This window comes from Heloderma suspectum, chromosome 5 (genome assembly GCF_057233095.1).
Source record: "Heloderma suspectum isolate Gila_16-S chromosome 5, 16-S_ref, whole genome shotgun sequence".
Taxonomy (NCBI): domain Eukaryota; kingdom Metazoa; phylum Chordata; class Lepidosauria; order Squamata; family Helodermatidae; genus Heloderma; species Heloderma suspectum.
In genome coordinates, this window is record NC_139462.1 from 85,316,641 (window position 1) to 85,331,448 (window position 14,808).

Consider the following 14,808-nt stretch of genomic DNA (forward strand, 5'->3'; position numbering starts at 1 on the left):
CCAGCTGATGCCATCATGATAATTGTTGTAGACTGTTTCTGTGTTAAGCACTTCTTAATGACAGGGGGAAACTTGGGGACATTTCAGACTGCCTGGGTCAACAGAAAAAGTATTGTGTATTGAACTGGCCCCAAGAAATATAAAATAACTTCTCTGCAGTTCTGACTTATTAGAAGTTGTCTGACATATTTCTAGGTGTACTTCCATTTTATTAAAATCTTACCTTAAAATTTATTACTGAATCAGTTGTAAATCTGTGAACAAGGGTCAAATGAAAAATTTATGCCAACCAGCCTTCACCTGTAGTAAAACAAATATTTAAATATCAATAGCAACATAAAATGCATGTTGTCATTTATATTTTTAAATATCTCCATATCATAAATCCTGCTTGATTAGATTAAGCAACTCATTGATGCATGAGACCACGTTTTACTACTGTTTCCGTGATCTTTTGAGTAAATCCGTCCATCTTGAGCTGATCTGAAGAGTGACACAATCGAAACATGTCATAGTGAAATCATAATTTGCATTGTAGTAAAATATAGTGACATTTAAATATCTATTCAGAAAATGTTTTACTATGACACAACAATCACAGGGACCTCAACTGCAGACCGCATGCAAATGAGAAATATAATTGTGATGATGACTATTGGCAAATCTTATTATGCTATGTTCTTTTCAACTATTTGACTTAAAGCTTAAAAAGAATTCTTTATGAAAAAATTACCCCCAAATTTCTTCTTAACATAATTCTCTAGCAATTATGGATAAGCTTGGTAGAAATTAGTGGTACTTTTTTTCTTTCTTTTTACAAAAAGTGTTTTCATGCAGAACCATAATAACATCTGCATGTCACTGTATCCTTTTCATTTATCTGCTGTATAGCTCTTCTCCTGCCACTGTTGGCTTCTTTGTATAATCTAACTTCTATACTTGCCAGAGTTCTTTATTGACATGAACTGGAAATGCATTGAGCAGACGTATGGTAGGTCTGGAATTTCAAAAAACAAAACAGAGGAAAGCCCGTTTAAAAAAAAAAAATCCCCCCAAATTACAATGTGATGTGACACAGCTTTTATTATTCTTTAAAAGTGCCTGTTTAAATAAGTTATATAATTGTACTAAGATCCGTTGTTGATCCTAGGTTTCACCACATCACCACATTCACTTGCTTGTGTGGTAATACAGAGTGGCATAGAAATGTAATGCTAATAATAGTTTGCATTTATATACTGCTTTCTGAATGTGCAAATGCTTTGAATATAACAGTAACCCTTACAACCACTCTGTAAGGAATGTCAGTATTATTCCCACATTGCAAGTAGGGGCTGACACTAAGAGATGTACCTTGCCTAAGCCATCTACTGGGTAAGCAGAAGTAAGCCCCATTTTGGTCAGTGAGACTCACTTCCAGGTATATGTGCATAGGATTGTAATCCTGGTGAGTTGGTGGCTGAGCTAAGATTTAAACAAGGGACTGTCTGGCCTGGTTCAGATAATTATTTGAGGCGTAATAAACCATGTGAATGAGTGTTGGGGCCAAGCACTTTTTTCCTCACCACTCTTCTGGCTTGTATTAAGACAGAGTACCCTGCTACATCTGAACCTCCTTACATCTTTTCAGGAGAGGTCTTCCATTTTCACCAATGTAAAGGAGTTACATTCTAAGCACTCAGTTTTATAGTCAACACCCTTAATGTTATTTATTTATTTATTTATTTCTATACCACCCAATAGCTGAAACTTGTCAATTACAGGGAACTCTGGCTTAATTAAAACCAAGATCTTCACATGGAAGCTGGCATGTAAAGGGAGGAGGGAACAGGTGAAGGAGAAGCACCCGAGTACTTTTTATGAAGCCTCGAACAATCATCTGAATCAGGCCTCCAGCTCAGTTCACAGCTCATAATCTTAGACATTATGCTGCACCACATCATCTCTCATAGCACCTCATATTGTCACCTAGATATGGCAGATTTTCATCGTGGACAAAAACATTTTGGCAGTAGCTTACAAACTATTGTGAGGCATTGAAAGCTTCACTTAAATTCTCCTAGAGTATCTAAGGGTCCAATCTTATCGGGATAGTTGGCTGCCTCTGAACTTGGAGGCAACTGCCTATCCAATGCAGGGCAGGAGCAACACAGAGGGGATTGTCCCCTCTGCACTTCAGCCGCCCTGCATTCGCAGCTAGACAGCCAATCTCAGCTATCTAGCTGCAGGAAGTCGGAGCGGGGGGGGGCAGACACTGGACGACACATAGGAAGTATTGGAGTGGCATTTCCGCTGCCCTGGCCCACCCCCAGGAACACCCAGTTTTCACCACTCTGCGCTCCTCTTATGAGCGCTGAGTAGAGGGCTGATCTGTGCTGCCTACGAGGCAGCGCGAAAGGGGGTGGGGGCTAGTTCTCAGGGAACTGACCTCAGAGCGCGGGCTCCAAGCTCGGTTCCTGGGAACTGACCTATCTTATGGCCATCTAGCCGCTGACTAGTGGCCATAGGATTGTGCCCTAAAACGCTTTTACTTTAGCTATTTGTGAAATTATCTAGCGCTTCCCTTATAGAAATGAAACTTTATGGTAGAAGCTCTGCATCCTTATATTTGTACATGTTCTGTTATTCTTCTCTGGAGCCTTTTAAATAAGCAGGCAGCCTTAACTACCTATAATTTAAAAGAAACGGCTTAATAAGGATTCTGAATGTAATATTTTTTAAGTGCAATATGCATGGGTTTGTTGTATCTATGTGAGATATGATCCCAGATAGGTTTTCTGCTGTCATAGGTAATTGCCATCAGCAATATTTTGAGATGTTGGTTATTGCGGAAAGATTGTCTGAGTATACTTCAGACAAAGTGCAAAACATAATACAATATTTACCATTTCAGCACTGCACACTATTAATATTTGATTGGTGTGGCAAGTGTCACATGCTCTTATTGTCAGTGACGCTGAAAAGAAAATGTTCAATGGGGAGAACAGCCCGTACTCAAAAAGATAAAGACAAGTGGCAGTCAGAAGGTTAAAAGCAACATGACAAGATATCAAGAGATTTAAAAAGTACAATTATCCAATGAGCATTACCCACTTCACCTTGAATGAGGCTCATTTTCAAATTATCACACTGTTGTTTGTAAATCACACTGCTGCATTTTTTCTGCGTTTGTGCAGTGCAGCAAATTGTAACATTCTTCTTAATAACACAATAGAGCACAGATGTGTGGCTCTCTAGATGTCATTGGACAGCCTCACCCATCATCCCTCACAAGTGACAATGTTGGCTAGGGCTGATGGGAGTTGCAGTCCACCAACATTTGGATAGCCACACATTCCCCACCCTGCAGTAGAGTCATGGGGCCTCACAACCAAATTACAGTTTAAGCAATCCACCACAAAATATTGACAGATCTTGTATATATCAGTAGCCTTCCCCACTCCCCAAAGTGATGGGAATCCTATCTTCTATGCCTGACCATCTAGAGGAACAATGAATTGTTAGCTAGATACATCACCTAACAGGAAAATTACTGTAGAGAGCTACAGAAGATCAGTACAGAGTCTGTAGAACATGATCCATTCATTTCAGATTTCGTCATGTTGGCACCTCAGTACTTTTTTGTTACATCATCTCTTTTGACTTTCTGTGCTTTTCAATTTGGGCACCTTTTCTTCTTCTTCCCAGTTAGTTTGTGACTTAGCTACAGATGTGAAGTCTAGGCATCTACTTTTTTCTTAGATTAGACTTCAAGTTGCATGGATTAATATACAATAATACTGCAGTTGTCCCAGCTATTGAGAGAGCCAGCGTGGTGTAGTAGTAAGCGTACTGGACTGGGCCTGGGGAGACCCGTGTTCAAGTCCCCCACTCAGCCACAAAGCTCACTGGGTGGCTTCAGACCAGCCTCTGACTCTCAGCTTAACCTAGCTCACAGGGTTGTTGTGAGGATAAAATGGAGAGAAAGGGGATCATGTATGTTGCTGTGGGCTCCTTGGACAAAAAGGCAGGGTATAAATACAATAAATAAGTAAGGTATCCAGAAAACTCATTATCGAAACTAAATACTTTTTCTTTGTGTTGCCCATGAAATGCTGTATATTTTGAGGGTTCGTATGCATTTTCTCATTGTTTTGGATGCCGTCATAAATAAAGGAGGATATGGTATTGGTATGTCTGTTAATGTATGAACGATACAATTAGATTTAGAAAAAAACTATAAGATCTGCAGCAAAACGTTGCAGTGTGGAGTGCACCTGTTCAGGCCACCTGCTAGCCAGCCATGCTCTCTTCCACTCCATTCCAATCCCCCATTTTCTGTTTTTTTCCCCCAACAGACACTCTGGCCCCACTGAGCATGTTCAGTCCTCATTAGTTTGTTTTGGGGGGGAGATTGCCCCCTTAGGTTGTTTTTCCTAATGATTTTGTGAACATCTGCAATGCTTGGGCTTCCCCCAAGCCTGTGGATATCCTTCTTCTTGTGACCCTGCTTTGACTATGATTCTGTTGCACTTACCACCTGAGCACACTATTAAGGGAGTGATTATACTTAAGTAATAAGTAAAAATGTATTTTCTGCAGCTTTTAAACATTCTCAGGATGAACTGAAGTTAAAGATATGACTGTCAGCTTGATTCTATGGGCGATAGTTGAGAGCAATTGCTGCACCAGGAACTGCACTGATGGACACTTGTGAAAATCCTATTCCTAGTTGGTAACTTGTGGACAATTATGGCATTTGATATTTGGATCTTATTTTTCTGTGTGCTTCCCATTCATTGCCCTTTTTAATCACCTTCCCTTTGTGATCTCTCAAAGTGTGTATGTCACCGGAGTGAGTTGCATGGTTGATGGGCGGCACACCATTTCCAATACATAAGACAATGTGCTCCGTGGTAATTGATTATTTAAATAATGGGCACTTGGCACCTTTGTTTTCAGATTAATATTCATATTTTGTGGCTGCAGCATTGCCCCATTAAAAATATAGGAGTTATCTTTGGTCCTGTCAATGTTGATATGATTGTGCTTAGTGTCACCATTTCATAGACTGTGTCCCTATTGTACCATCTCTTTGCCCGCAACTGACTTGGTGCAAAAGTCACAAAAACCCATAACACAGTATTTGTGCAATACCATCTGGCACAATCCTGCCCAATGGTAGATATGCGCAGTTGAGGAGTGTGTGTGTGTATGGAGAGGGGGAGAGAGAGAGATGGAAACTCTGAAGCTAATTTTCCACACTCAAAAATTATAATGGTGGTATGCCCATTACATGAATCTAGCAAGTTAATTAAAAATGGGTTTTAGGACTAATCTTAAACAAGTGAGTGTAGTATGTATTAATTCCAAATGCCAGGCTGTAATCATGAAAATCAGATCAAAGATTTCTAGATTACAAAGCCTGAAGCTGTCTTCCTTTTTGGCAATAATTCATAAGCTGTAAGAGTTTTCCCTTTATATGCTTTGCAGAACAGCTCAGAGCAAGTCAATTCACCATATGATTGCTACACATGTTGCTTTGACAAGTTAGTTGCACACTTTCACGTATTCCATTTTGAAAAGATTTCTAGTAAATTATATATACTAGAAATATATAATTAAAAGACACGGGTATTTGTAGCTATTGTCAATTTATATGATGGTAGGATGAAGCATATTATGATGGCACAGCTTACATGATCACTTGCATTTTCAGTGCTTGAATTTCAGATATGATGGCTTGAATCCAAAATAGCCATACACACCCTACCAAATTCTCTATATTCCCCTGTAGTGCTGCACACACACTACATGTGATGTGCCCCATCACATGCCATTCCAGAGGGTCACTTGACCCTCAGGAGTGATTTTTGTAGTGGGGGAAGGAGCCAGGAAAGCCCAGTTGTGTGAATGGAGTTCTGCTCATTTGTCTCTGAAACTAACCCTAAGTGTTTTTCCCACCCCCAATATTAAAACCAGTCAAGCAAGTAATTATTTTGCTTAAATGCTATGAAATAGTGACATACACTGAAAACTAGGAACCAGCTTTAACAACTCCACATGATGAGTAGTATATGAGAGCAAGATCAGTGAGCTTTTGTGCAAATGGGTAGGTCTGCAGATTGTTGTTTTGTTCCAGAGCACCCTATGGGGCTCAATGGGGCTTACTTGAGGCTTGCAGACTTACAGGGTGATCTTATGTCTACTCAGTAGTAAGTTCCACTGAGTTCAATGTGGCTTACTCCTGAATAAGTGAGTGCCCAGGATTGGGGCCACAAGAAAACATTACAGCACCAGTTAAGCTAGAATGGGGGGGAGGAGGGGAAGGCAGCATGTGTAAAGGCACTCAGTTGTGATCCTTAATTTTTTTTTTTAAAAAGCCAAAGCAGGGGATAGAAGGAGGTAAAAGTTAGTGTCCTTTGAAGGGAGAAAACAACCCGCTGAAGCCTGATGCCCTGGCGGTTGCCCATCCAAAATTCTGACCACGACCGACCTGGCTGAGCTTCGCAGATCAGACAAGAGCTGGCACCTCTAGTCCTCTGCTGGTTGGTGATAAAACTTCCAGTGCTAAGGAACCTATGCTATCAGTGGCCAGAAGACCAGGTGGGGGCATCTAGAACTGTGATTGGACAGGAGGGAAATACAAACACTGCCGTATATGGACAGGCGTGGGAGGGGTCTACGACCTTATAAGGTAATGAACACGGAAGAGCAGAGCACATCAATGGGAATTACCAGGATGTCAGGGTATTGAAAGCCGGAGAACAGAATTGGGAAATTCCACTCCCAATTCGAGGCAGGTCCTGCGTAGTGTGAAAGATGAACTGTGAAACCTTATCGGAAGCGGAAAAAAATGTAAGTGTAGATTGGCCCAAGGTTTCTTAAGGTAGGGGGCCATAGCTAAATAGTAGAGTATATGCCTCGTATGCAGAAAGTCCAATGTTCAGACCCAAGCATCTCTAGTAAATAAAAATTTTGGGTATCAGGACTGGCAAAGACTTTTTACGGAGGTCTGGGGAAATTGCTGCCTGTCAGAGGGGGTACTGAGCTAGATAGACTAGGTAGTAGACTAGATGGGGGTGAGAGTTTGATGGGCAGCTTCACACACCATTTAATCCAACCACTCCAGTTATTATGTAAGTCAGGTATTGTGGATTGCACAGCTTTCTTGAATTTCACCTTTGACTGCTTATTTAAAATGAACACTGTCATGATTTTCATACATCATTCAATTTTCAATGTAAACAATTCTGAATTTAAAAATATGAAGGCTTTTTTTCTTATTTATAGATCCTATGGGTAAAGGGAACATAAAACACTTCTAATCATACACAGTACGACACTCAATGAGAATGTCGATTTGATGACACTGTGTGTGTGTGTGTGAGAGAGAGAGAGAGAGAGAAGGAGGGGATTGAAGTTATTTAAACAGCACTGAAGTCCATACATAGCTTCACAGGACACAAATTTCATTAGGTGACAGCTTCCAAAAGCACTTGGAAGAGGAATTCCTTAGTACTTGTCTCTTTCTACCTCTTAAAACAATAATAAACAACTATGATGCATCCAAGAAAAAAATTACAATCAATAAAACAATTTCCCTTTCTTTTTCCTATAGCTTTTTTTTTTTTTCCAGGTTTCTCAGTTCAGCTTGTTTGCTAGTCATCCAGCCTTCCTCAACCTAGAAGCTTCAGTAATAGTATTAATTCAACGTTATTAGTTCAACGTATTCTTATGGTCATTTGGAAGGGCATGCCATGCATAAGGGAAGGTTGCCCCAAGGGCCTGTCTGCAAAGATGTAAAGTATTCCAGAAAATTTTGGGACATGCAAAGATTTTATTTATCATATAAAACTTCAAATATGCCTGACCATTTCCTAATTATCCTTCCAGCTTGGCACACATATTAGAGATTGTATTATATTAAGATATTAATTTATTATATTGTATTAACCCCTTAGAGATTTATTATATTAATGCATATACAAGTATTATTACTATAATAATAAAAATGTATTAGAAGTTTGTTTGGCTTTTTAAAAAATCATTAAATAAACCAATACATAGGTGATGTGATGCGTATGAAGCAGTAAATGACCAGCAATCTCACATCCAGTTTATAAATTTTAAAACAACATTTTTATAAACAAACAGTTTTTAAAATATGAAATGTTTTGGCATAAAACACCAGCTTCAGTCACAAATGAGAGTATGCTATAGTACCACTTATAAACTGAGCCAAAACCAATCAGGAATAGACTAGAAACAAGCCTCAGAGGGGACTAATTAATCATCAGCACCTGTGTTAAACAATCCATCAAGCTGTATTAATAAACATCATGGCTTGTTTCATTTCAGCCTTCACACTGATATCAGATTTCAGTTGATCAACAAATATTTGTTCCTTAAATCTTTCTCCTTTGGAGGGTCCGTTCAATTGCCAGTAAAGAGATCTTAATTGATGCTGGCTTACCAGCATGTTTCTCCCTCTCATGAATAGGCCATGGTCAAGCATGTGTTTCATTATCTTGAATATCAGCCAGGTGCTCCTTACATCTTTTCAGGAGAGGTCTTCCATTTTCACCAGTGTAAAGGAGTTACATTCTAAGCACTCAGTTTTATAGTCAACACCCTTAATTGTGAACTGCCCCTTACCTTCAACACAAACTGGACATTCCCACATCCAGAATTTATCATACAACCAAGACTAAACAAGATGTTGTATCAGTGTTACCAGGGCAGGACAAACATTAGCCTTCATAGTACAATGATTAAGGATCTTTTGGGCTTTCCATACAAATCAGTCACAAATGGAATTTTCAGAACAGGTGGTCTAAATTTCCTTAATTGTCATAATATTAAGGCTAATGTTGTTTGTACTGGTATTTTACATAGGTGAAAATGGAAGAGTGGAAATACTGAAAGGAAACACTAGGGAAAGACTGTTCTAACTATAGAATTGTGCATAGAAAGTGTTGAAAAGGTGCCGTTCCACAATAAACTCTGCTAAGTCTGCTACAATCCAGACTGAATTCAGCTGGAATGGTTTATAAGTAAAGGTGCTGATAAATGCTTATCCAAATAAATCCAAATTAATTTAACACATTTAGAGAAATAAATGCTATGTATACCCCTTTGGTGGTCTAAAAGCAAGCATAAAAACTGTTGTTAACAGTTTCTGAATGTTTGTGACATGAACAATGTAGAGTATGTGTTAAGATGATCTGTAGACTTCTCTGGGTAGATAGCAAAATGTAGAAGATTCATCCGTAAGATCTTCTTGACATATCTTGTTACAACATTCTCACTAAGCAATTTCCTTTGTGATGTGTTCTTTATAGATTATATTATGAAACAGTTTCTACAGAAATGGGAACTATACAATCAAGATTGGATGTTTGACTGATAAAACTCCAAATTAATGGATTGATCTAATCCACTCAAAAGTATTTATTTTGTTTTCAGCCGCAAAATAACAAGAGATATGGGTGCAGTATTAGAAAGGTTAGGAGAGTTTTCATGGGAGCATGAACTGCATTCAGTCTATATTTGATTTGTAGATTTCTGTTTGCAAAAAGACAGATTTGAAGTAAAACACATTTAATTAGTTATAGCTAACAAACATCTCAGCTTCTGCAGCCCTTTTATTTTCCTTTTAATTGAACACAGGGTGATCATATTAAGCTGTGATACCATAAAGGCTAACTGGTTTATTATGGCATGAGCTTTCATAGGGAAGAGGCATAAAATGAATGAAGTGGACTAGGAATGTGGGAGCTCTATATACACAGTCATTACAGCACAGTAGAGGGTAGTCCGAAAACTGCTGTTTCATTTTTGTTTTCCTGCTTTACAAAGAAACTTAGGGCATTTTAATTAAATTTTACTGAAAATTAAAGCAATAACCCCCTTAAAAAATAGCTGGGATCTTGTGAGTATAAGAGAGAATGGAGATGTTACTGTGAATATCAGACACTGATGATGGTCAGCCTTCATCAGCAAATACTGATAATTCTACAATGGTGATTATTAATATTTACTCATGGCTCTCAACATTTACTGGAAGAATGATAACTGTATCGACAATTTCCAGTTTCTGAAATTCACAATAATGAAGACACCACAGTCCTCCTAAGTAGTAAAGCAGACTAGTTGAAACATTTTTACTAATGAATATTTAGAAGCCCTCAAGTGGGAATCAATCTTTGCTTTGTTGCATTGAAGCCATTATACTGAGACAGTGTAACTGACAGTAGATTTGGCCTCAGGGATTTTGCATACCCATAGTAAACTAAGGCAACAATAAAACATGAGCAGTAGGCAAGTCATGAAAAGGAATTTCATGTGAAGTACATTCAAAATATGGGATAATTCTGGCAGTGTTCCAGAAATGATGATGATGTTTAGACAGGAGAATGGTGTTGGGAATAAAGAAGAATTAATGTTAAGATGTGCAAAAGGAAATAGATCTTGGAATCAAAGATCTGAAGCAAATACTTTTCTATGTACCTCAGAGGGAAATTTTCAACTCTATGGTTGTGACAGCAACAATAAAATGAGAGGCTGTGAAAAGATCTTTGTATTAATAGCTGCAGCATTCCAAAGCATACTGTGTACCATTATTATTGACACAGTGAAACCGCCACCAAGAGGCAGAAGCCAGGAATCATGAACCAGGAGCTGAAAACAGTAGAAACGCTTGTTGCCCATGGAAAATCTATACCTGGCCTGGAAGCCATTATAGGCTTTCAGCCCAGAGGAGAGATCCTCCGTTCTAACCCTGGCTGTCCCTGACAGAGGCTGACGTTGCTGGACTCACTGTACTGCAGTGGATTCAGCACAGTGTGGCAACACAGGGAGCTTTGGCCAGGTAATCTGGGCAGTTGGGTTATTTTTTTTTCTTCCCTCCCCAAGTGAGCCAGCCGCCCTCCAAAATATGTTTTGCGGGTTTTCAACGGATGTTACAGTTCCTCAACTCCTTTGTCACCCTGAACGTGTTTGTAGCATTAATTTTAATGGCAGTCTGCTGTGGTATTCACAGCAAAGTAAAGATCAAAGTCTATTTTCTATGATCTAAAAAGGATGGTGTTGAGTGCTGACAGTTACTGATGGTATGGTAGATCTCTGGAAATAAAGCACAATCCAGGCATTGAACCTCTTGAGAAATAGTTTTCTTCCAAAATCCCTAGCCTTCCTAATCATTGACTTGAATGTCATCACTGAAATCCATAGAATAGTGTCAGCTAAACCAGGGTTTAATCAGATTCAATTCTCCTTGAATACTCGAGGAGGAACATTGAAGTAGCTAAGATATGCTCTTTGCCATCTTTGTTTCATCCACTTGACTGTTATATCTATTGTAACACTTCACTGAATCATTATATGTTTTAAGAATTTTCTTCAGGAAAGCCTTTTGTTTTAAGACGAAGGCAGTTAATCTAGGAAGGAATAAGGGAAGTACTACAGAGAGCGGGTTTTCTCTGGGTTTTGTTTTTTGTTTTTGTTTTGTTTTGGTATTGATGTGGGAATTGTGCAGTAGTAAGGAGTGACCAGGCATTAGAGCTGTGTCACAGAGATTACCTGTATCACTGTTTTGTGGCTAAAACCATTTCTGCTTATTCCTCTTTCTTTGTACCTTGAAAATGCATTCAGTAGCGATGGTTTCTTTAAATCAGAAATTAAATAAAACCATTAAAAGCTTAGGAAAACATTTATTCCTATTCGTAAAATAGGAATTTAAAATATATTTTAAAATATAAAACTCAGATTTCCTCTGTAAAATGCAAACTTCATTAACAATTCACAGTAAATGTTTTCTCTCCCAAACAGGAGCATGAATTGTTAAATGGTATTTTTTTCTTTACCATCAGCAATGCATCTATTTGGCCTCAACTGGCAGTTACAACAGACTGAAAATGACACATTTGAAAATGGAAAAGTGAATTCTGATACTGTGCCAACACACACTGTATCATTACCTTCTGGTGAAAATGGTAAGAGAGCATCTAACTTTTATTTAGCTTCTTTTTTTGATATATCAAGGTTCTTAAAGTTCTCATCAGCTAAGGATTGGTACTATATTTTTTTACATCTATTGAAATTACAGTAGGACATTTTAAAAAGAAGAGATAGAATTGCTGAATTCTATGACACGGTTCACACGTCATGACCGCCCATGGGTTGTTTAACCATGGGTAGTCATGAACAAGGGGGAGCAAGCATGCTGGGGACTGGCTACTCCCACTGAGCTGATTGTTTTGTGTGACATCCAGACTTGGAATGGTGGGTTGTTGGGGGAGGGACAATCCAGAGCTGTAACCCAAGAAGAAACTATGGAATTTTGAGATTTGATAATCTGTTGAGGCAGAATGAGAACGTACAGTGGAAAATGATGGGTGCAACCACATAGCAATCTGCTGGGCAGTAACTTTGGCCCACAAATTTATTTGGTTTTCTATTATTGCCTTAGAGCCTGTCCCTTGAAATGTGGGAAAGAGAAAGCACTGAGGTTCCAATACTGTTTTCCCGTTTTCCCATTTTCCTTTGGAGAATGGAAAAGAAGGCAATCTCAGAAAGGATTTAGGACAGATATAATCACTGAATTAGATTCGATTCATCATGTGGGTTGTGTTGGGCACAACATAGAGTGCGCTAGGAGTAATTTAGTAGGATTAAGAGTAAATTATTTTGATTCTGATTTTCATCCCAGTCTGTATTCTTAGTGGTAATTTACAGCTGATGAAGTGTTTGGAGCAACAGGGCCACAATATAAACCTTATTGCTTTAAAGGCAATAACAGAAAGATTGTGCATAAAGGGGCCACAGCATTTACAATAGCTTTAGTTTGGATTACTGCAGCATGTTGTCAGAGTAAAACACTTATTTGTTCTGTTGGGACTAAACCCAGTCTCTCATGGAAGCTCTTAAGCAGCCTTCCCAATCTGGCGCCTTGCAGATGTGTTGGACTAAAGCTCCCATTATCCCCAGCTAGCAGTGGCAGTGTAGCTGTGGATGGTGGGAGTTGTAGTATAATATATCAGAAGGACGCCAGGTTGGGCAGGTTGCTCTTGAGCATATGCTGTCTGGAAATTATTATGTAGTAGATAAAGCAACTAGAATGGACAAACTGATGTGTGTGCTTCTCATAGCCTGTTTGTCTTTCTGTGAAAGTGCTTAAGGGTTTCCTTGTGTTATACTGAAGTTGCATGTTTCCCGCCTATCATGTACACTGTGTTTATCTTTCTTAAAAGTTGTCTTAGGATATTATACTAAGATTGCCTCTTCCAGGCAATATATAAAAGTCAAATGCTTTATTAATTTTGTTGTAGGAGCTTTTAAAACTCAAACCACATAAGGGCTTATATTTTATTGACTTTTTCTGATGTTGCCCTTTAAGTTTCTCTAAATCTTAAAGAGCCCATGCACTTTTGGTGGACAGATCAATAATTTTTAAATGGAAAACCTGATTTAAATGGTTGATGAATACTGTATTTGCTGCACTATTTTCTTTAAATCCGTTTTTCCCATTCACAATGTACAGCTGACCTCTGTGTCATTGCAGAGGAAGATAGAAGCCTTTTCTGTTCACTTTTCTGTCCATCACACTTCCAAATTATAGAAATCATATGACTCAATTTCCCATCTCTACCATTTTTTAGAAATTTTGTCCAAGAGAATGCTCCTTCTCCCTCCCCCACCTTATTTCTTTTTGCTTCAAATCTGTGCCTTGTACTTTAGTATCCATTATCTCTATCCTTATGTGGGCGGCTTCCTACTTATAGAAAAGAACAGGGGGGAAATCTATTGTGCATTTAATGAATATAGATATACTGTACTAGCAGCTGTGGCTGCCACATTCTTGAGTGACTAACCAGTGCAGACTTTTATATAAAATTTCATTTCCACTGTCATTATTGACATATTCAGTGTGTATGTAACAGAGAAAGAGAGAGAGAGAGCACATTCTTAAAATTGCTAATGTATTTGTATTGAAGGATGTAGAGTTAGATCATTATTGTTTATTATTTCTAGTACATTCCATTCAAACCACTAGATTCTGATAATATATAGTTAACATTTCATGACATCCAATATTAGGAGACTGCGCCAAAAGTTATCTAAAAAAAATGGACAATAATGTGCAATTATTTTACATTTTAGGATTCTTACAATGTAGACCTTATCCAGGGCCAACTCTGTGGGGCCTTGGGCAACAGCGAATTAGTGGGCTTTCTTCTCTTCCCAGTCCTCGGACTCCTCTTAGATGGCAAGAGGAGGCTTATGCCATGATCCCTCTTTCTCTCCCCTCCTAGATGCTTACTCCCCTGCCCCCAGGATCATTCTGGCACAATGACTGATTGGTGGTTTGATTGCCTCACTGTGCTGCAGCAAGGCTAACAGCAAGGTTGGCATGAAGTCCATATTGCCACCAGGATGCTCAGTACTCCCAGCTTTATGTAGCCATATAGCCACCCAACATCAATGACAGCATTAATCTCAGCCAGGGTGGATTTTATTCTATTCCATTTTTATTCCGCCCAATAACAAGAGTCTTCTGGGCACATTACATAAATGTGAAAGAATGAAATGCAATACAAAAAACAAACAGCAGAGGAAAAACAATATATTAAAACCCCCATAAAATCTAAAAGCTTCAAAGTCACTGCTGCCTCCTCATATTCTGCTCTCACTGTGCTACTGTTTTAGCACCATGAATAGTCCACTGTGTGTCTCATACAGTAAAAGACAGCCAAGTTACTGAGTGTGAAGGAACAGATGGGGAGGGCTGAGGGGGTAGCACTGGGAGCCTGCCAGATGTGGCCATCC

At 38.8% G+C, this 14,808-nt stretch overlaps 1 protein-coding gene across 2 annotated transcripts in view; it reads left to right on the plus strand.

The window, feature by feature from the left end:
• Positions 1-14,808, plus strand: part of TENM3 (teneurin transmembrane protein 3) — a 445,596-nt gene that overhangs the window by 286,037 nt on the left and 144,751 nt on the right. For both annotated transcript variants that reach the window (XM_084856497.1, XM_084856499.1), the window contains exon 7: positions 11,853-11,975. In XM_084856497.1, coding sequence (XP_084712623.1) covers positions 11,853-11,975 — 123 coding nt within the window. The remainder of the gene's footprint in view (positions 1-11,852; positions 11,976-14,808) is intronic.